The sequence below is a fragment of the Limanda limanda genome, chromosome 5 (genome assembly GCF_963576545.1).
Source record: "Limanda limanda chromosome 5, fLimLim1.1, whole genome shotgun sequence".
Lineage (NCBI taxonomy): Eukaryota > Metazoa > Chordata > Actinopteri > Pleuronectiformes > Pleuronectidae > Limanda > Limanda limanda.
Genome location: NC_083640.1, coordinates 18942927 through 18948926, shown reverse-complemented (window position 1 = coordinate 18948926; position 6000 = coordinate 18942927). Strand labels below are relative to the sequence as shown.

The 6000-nt window shown below is 41.5% G+C and overlaps 1 protein-coding gene across 1 annotated transcript in view; it reads right to left on the bottom strand.

Moving 5' to 3' along the window:
• Nucleotides 1-542: 542 nt before the first annotated feature.
• ghra (growth hormone receptor a) overlaps nucleotides 543-6000 on the bottom strand; it is a 30306-nt gene continuing 24848 nt past the window's right edge. The window contains exons 9-10 of the mRNA XM_061071452.1: nucleotides 5748-5983; nucleotides 543-5644 (exon numbers count right to left, since the gene is read on the bottom strand). Coding sequence (XP_060927435.1) covers nucleotides 4897-5644; nucleotides 5748-5983 — 984 coding nt within the window. The 3' untranslated portion in view covers nucleotides 543-4896. The remainder of the gene's footprint in view (nucleotides 5645-5747; nucleotides 5984-6000) is intronic.

Here is a 6000-nt window from a genome sequence, read left to right as displayed (position 1 = left end):
GGAGTGGATCCAGATCTTTAACAATCTTCTGACAAAAATAATTTATGCAGCTGATTTCAACTGATGTGTGAAAATTGGTGAAACTTTATTGAATTTAAAGGGCAGTGGTACCGCCCCCACATTAGAGATTGTGATTGGTTAAATAAATTCAAACGAGAACTCAGTGGAGCGCAAAACCCTGCCAAGGCCAAACAGTCCGCTTAAATTCAATCAAACCAAAATTGGATTGTTCTTCCTTGACCCACATTGCATCCTCCGATAAAGTTTCCTTAAAATCCCATTGGTTGTTTTTAACTTTTGGCAAGAACCAATCAACACAAAACAAACAGACAGGGGTGAAAAAGTAACCTAATTGGCAGAGGTAACCATCCCCTTTTTCCCCACATAAGCAGAATAATATTGTTGGTATATATTAGTTTATGTGAGATTATAGTTATTTTTGTAACAATAATTGTCCAATTTATGCTTTGGAAACTACAATTATTAAAAACAGGTGTGACTTTTAGAAACATCTAATGACAAAGGAATAATGCACACGATAATTAGAGTTGCAGTATGTACATTTATTGAGTTACTTGTCGAGAGCTTATTGATCACATACAATACCAGAAAGGCTCAACTGGTAAGAGAACAATATCAAATCATCAATGTTCAACACTCGGCATTGAGTAAAACAACAGCGAACAGACAAGGACAGTGGCTCCAGGGTCAGGAGGGCAAGAAAATAAAGAGTGAAGTCATTATCAATTAGTCAGGCCAATGCAAGCTGATGTTTACACACTGGAGATCACAATGCAGCTGTTTCAAATTCTGACATGTGGAATATTTCTGGTGCAGTGAGCCTGAACGATACACATGTCAGAGAATAACAGCGCACATGTGATTCATGCTGCCCCCGTCCATTACAGGTAGTAGGGTGATGTGAGGGCTCTGAGCAAACAAATATATATAACACACAAACAGAAATAAAGGTTGAAGCCACTGAACCTATTCATGAAAAAAACAAAACAAGTCTATATACTACAGAACTCAAGTCAAGAATCCAACCGTTTCCCCAACAAGCTGAAACATATCTGGCACGAGTCGCTTTTATTTTGACAAAAGAGTAAAAACCACCACAGACTCCAGCTCTCATGATCATTCCCAGGCTTAGCACGGTGACAAAAGCCACCTTTCAACTGACACACACACAAAAAAAAAAAACATGGTCAGAACAAATCATTATAAAACTCTTCAGCTCCATTTAAATGCACTTTTATCAGGAAAATGCTGAAATCACATAGCGGGAGACGTTTGACGAGGGTAGAGTTACAGTAGAACTATTATCTCTCAAAGACTATCTGCTCTATCATCGATCCATAAATCTTTTAGCAAACATTAAATACTCCATTACAGTACATCATCCTAACAATCTGGTAGTGTAAAATATGTCCTATGAACATAAACTCTGTTGAACAAAACTAAACTCTACTGATACTGAAGGGTCCTCAAAGTCAGATTATTGTGCTGAATGAAAAAAAAAAAAAAAAAAAAATATATATATATATATATATATATAGAACGCTGCTTGTAATAACATGTAATTCATAGACAGGATTTTGTCCGATATAGAAAATCTGAATACTATTTTTAAAAGATCAGACATATACTGTATTTGTACAAAGTGCTTGCTCTAAAGTCTGTTGTAACATTTATACGCTCGAAATAACCATCGCAACCTTTTACACTACATTAAGAATTAGCTCATTGTGAACTGGTAATGGCAAAAACAGGAAAAAACGCTGACACAAGGCAGTAAACACCTGTTATAGAAAGCACCACCACTCCTCTTTTCTTTTTTCCCTTTTTTTTCAAACAAATTTTCCTCATTATCATAATTGCATCACTTGTTCCAGTTTGCACACATTCACAATCACCACGGTACATCTGGAAAAAGTAAATCGAATCTTAGCGGTGCTTTTTCCATTGTCTGATTTTCCTTCATATAAACAGAGAGCCTTCTGGGGATCTTTGGTTGGGAATGGTGGGAGTCGGTTGAGCATCGTGTGGGGAGAGAAACTGTCAGATTGTTGCTGTAACACATTTACAGAAATCAGTATCGTCCATTTGGCAGGTTTTCATCACCTCAGCATTTAAAGTGTTGACTGAAACCCTCCCACCACAGTAAGGCTTTATGCAGGAAAAAGGTCATGTACCGAGCAGCAATATGTTGTGATTAGTAACATTAATGACATTTAAAAAAATATATACTTGTAATTTTACAGCACTAGTAAATATATTAAGACATTTCTGCAACAGCATTGACTTGCTGGTATCATGAGCACTAACGGCAGCAACAACAGAACACTGAGCTCTTCAAAAAAAAATAGAGAAAGAGAGAAATGGCACATGTTTATTATATTCACATTTCTTTTATAAATTGTCATTCTAAGGCTCTTGCTTTGTCTCTCTTCATTATGGGATTGTCTGATACAAAATAGACTGTTCCTAAGTGAGTCACTGGCCTGTTTATCTCAAGGATACTTCCAAGGCAGGATATGTGTTCCCTTTCACTGCGACGTATATGTTTTGTGTTTAATGAGATGTGTTCATCTCTGACTCATTCGCAATTGAAAGTTCATTGTGTCGCATCCCATCATGCATATGGCCCAAGCTTTACTTATGTAGCTTATTGTGTAGAGTGCTGTGCTATGCTGCTGTTTGTCACAGGCATATTGTCAATGTCTTTAATTCAAAGAATGAAAACATACAAAGCCATATAAAGCCTCTTTTGCCATTATAATCAAACACTGTCAATGAACCAAGGGCACGCTCAGTGACTAGGAGACAATTCTGCCAAAATAATATCCTAACATGTTTATTCTAAGATTATCATAAGGTTAAAATAACTATAAATCCATTTATAAGCCAAATTAAATCGATTTGTTTTCACCATCCGACCAGAACCTGGATCTCTGCCCTTCTGGCCCTGATCAGCATTTTCGTTTGGAAACTGTGGTCAGTTTTACGAGCGCAATCAGAAACATGCAAATTACAGTTGAATGGCCTCAAAAAATCAACATCCCCACAACTATTTTCTCAGACAATTTTCAGATCATAATGTTATTGGCTATCTCAGGAAGGCAAAATTAAATCGGTCAATTAAGGCAAATATTTATCATGTAGCTGTTTGTGTGTGTGTGTGTGTGTGTGTGTGTGTGTGTGTGTGCATGCATGTTACTGTTTTAGTGCATGTGCAGGCTTTTTGTAGTCAATCTATGCAGAGAGGCTACACCTACATAGCAGTACATATACTAAATATACTATAGCAATGCATAAATGCACAAATCCAAATGACATATGCATACCTCAGCCCACGCATAAGGCAAGCCAATAACACTATCATAGCACAGGTGGTTAACACGGTGTACTCGGCTGTTATAAGTATAAAATGTTAGCTAATTACAGCTATTACCTACTTTCACAGTCTCTCAACTTGCTCCAGTCGCTGTCCCTGCAACAACGATGTCACATGAGAAGAATAAATCTCTCGAGTTGAAAGCTTGCACTTTAAAGTGATGGATTGTGAGTGAGTTAATGAGTGAGTGAGTGGATGCTTGAAAAAGATTCTTGGCCTCATGTTGCTGCATGCGTGTAATGCATTGTTTATTTTTCTCCCAAACCGCCTGCTGTTCCCTTGTGGAAAAATAACATGCCCTTGAGCAAGGCACTTGGTGGTAGTACAGCACTATTTGTACTGAGCGTCTCCGAGATGAGACTGAATCTGAGTAGACCATTCCACACACTATAAGATATGTAGATGAGTGCTGTAAGTGATGTATGTTCACAGTGCAGCATGCATTTCAAAATAAAATGAAAACGTATAAACTCCGCGTTGGGGACATGTATAATCAGTTTGTGATGAAATGTTTTCATTTCCCTTTTATTTGTCACCTCACCTGCTAATCCACTTCCCAGAATGCCTTTCAACACCTCCCAAGGAAGGAAAGCAGTGTAATTAATATGTTACGTCCTTCACCTGAACAAATGTTTTGTTGTCGTGAACGCATCTGAGCGAAAACAGTATGGACCCAATCCTGTGGACAATCCTCTGGAGTTCATGTCTGAAAACTGCTTTAGTTTTTTCGGAGCAAAGTTGATATCAGATTGGCAATAAATTCATTAAAATGTGACCAGCATAATATGAACAAAACTGAGCCAAGAATGCAAAGTAAAACTGCATAGTTCTGTCTGCAACTGTGTTTAGGGGCCGATTCTTCCTATATCTGTTTGTATAAAAATATATATCTCTAGCGAAGTGCTTATAAGATGACATGATGAAATAAGAAATTTAAGAATACAAAATAAGCCATGATCTGAGCGGCAAACATCTCCACCAGTGAGAGGTGTCAAGGACAGCAATGACTTCTTCATGGTGTTGGGGGGGGGGGTGAAACGCATGACGAGAGTGTGCTTCTCTTCGTCAATTATACACTGACAAGTCTCAGCAAGATTAAGACTTCTGTATTGTCATTGCTCCAAACACAATTAACCAGAGGATGCAATGAGACTGGAGCGAGGTTAGCAGTGAGCTAATGCTTTTTTGGAGGTGGGGGACTCATTACAGCCACAGTCTAGGCCTGTTATGTGTCTGTCAATCACATGGATGTAATTTTTCCAACACATACGTTCTGTCAACTCCATATCACATTAACTGACGAGGCAGAGTCAAAAAACGAATAGCTCATGACGCCCTTTCAGAAACCTCTGAAAACAAACACCTTTAAAGGCTCCTCACACTGTGTGCTACAGGCTTTTTGGTTTCCAGCAGGAATTAGGTAGAAACAGGCTTTTGTGAATATGGGGGACTTCCTAGTTAATCAACCTTGCACCCTAAGGTCCAATGGCATGGTCATTTCATGGTGAGAGCTTCCCCAGCAGGTCTGGGGTGATGTACCCTACAGGCATAGCAGGTAGGGCCTTGAGGGGGTGCTGTGGCAGGCAGGGAGGGGGACACTGAAGGGGGGGCGGGTTGAGGAGCAGACTGTGCTGAGTGTCCACCTCCTGCACCACTGTGTAGTCTGAAACAGGAGCACTGAACTGGGACTGGGGAGAGCCAGGAACAATGTAAGATGATTGGTTTTCCTCCACTTTGGTCTCCACTGGCTGCAGGGGTATGGTGTGGTACCCCTCACCAGACATAGGGGAGCAAGGGGGTGTGCTGATGTGCCGGGTGTTGCTCTCTGCGGTGTAGCCGCTTCCCTCGGGATCCACCACCAGCAGCTGAAACTGCAGCTCTTGTTGCTTCTTCTTCGCGGTCTCCTCGTTGTCTTTGCTCTCTTTTCCTTTATTCTGTGTTTCATCCTCAGTGGCTGAGGCGCTCTCCTGGATCCGGAGTTGCTGGCCGGGAGACAGCACCACGCCTCCAGAGGGCATGACGTTGCTGACCTGGGCGTAGAAGTCTGTGTTGACCCAAGTCTGGGGACCTGCGGTTTGGGTTTGGACGAGGTTCCTATCTGAGGTTGAAAATCCTTCTTCCACAGCGAGGGAGGCTTCTCCGTCCTCGGGCTGGCCTGGCAACAGGGTGGCCATCATCATTAGGGTGTCATGGTCAAAGACATCTGGGTCGTAACAGCTGGCCCTGCCTGAGTCATCATCAGGGAAGCTGACGCAGAGGGAAACAGAAGGAGAAAAGGGGATGAAATTCATATTGCATAGATATTGGTTAGCATAAAAACACAGCCTTCACTTAAGAGCCTGTGCAGTACCCAATGGCGTTGGAGCATCCGCTGTTCAGGTAGTGGCCGGCGTGTTGGGGCAGGCCAAGGAGCCTCTGGGTGTCTGAGCCCTGGTTGTCCTCCTTCTCCCCAGCGTCCGCATCCTCAGCATCCACCTCGATGAACTCAACCCATGGCTCATCTTGGTAGAAATCTGGTGCAAAGGTGGACATGCCGCCCATACCTCCACCACTCAGGATCATATTCAGGTCGTCCAGCTTGCCCTTCTGCAAATGCACACATT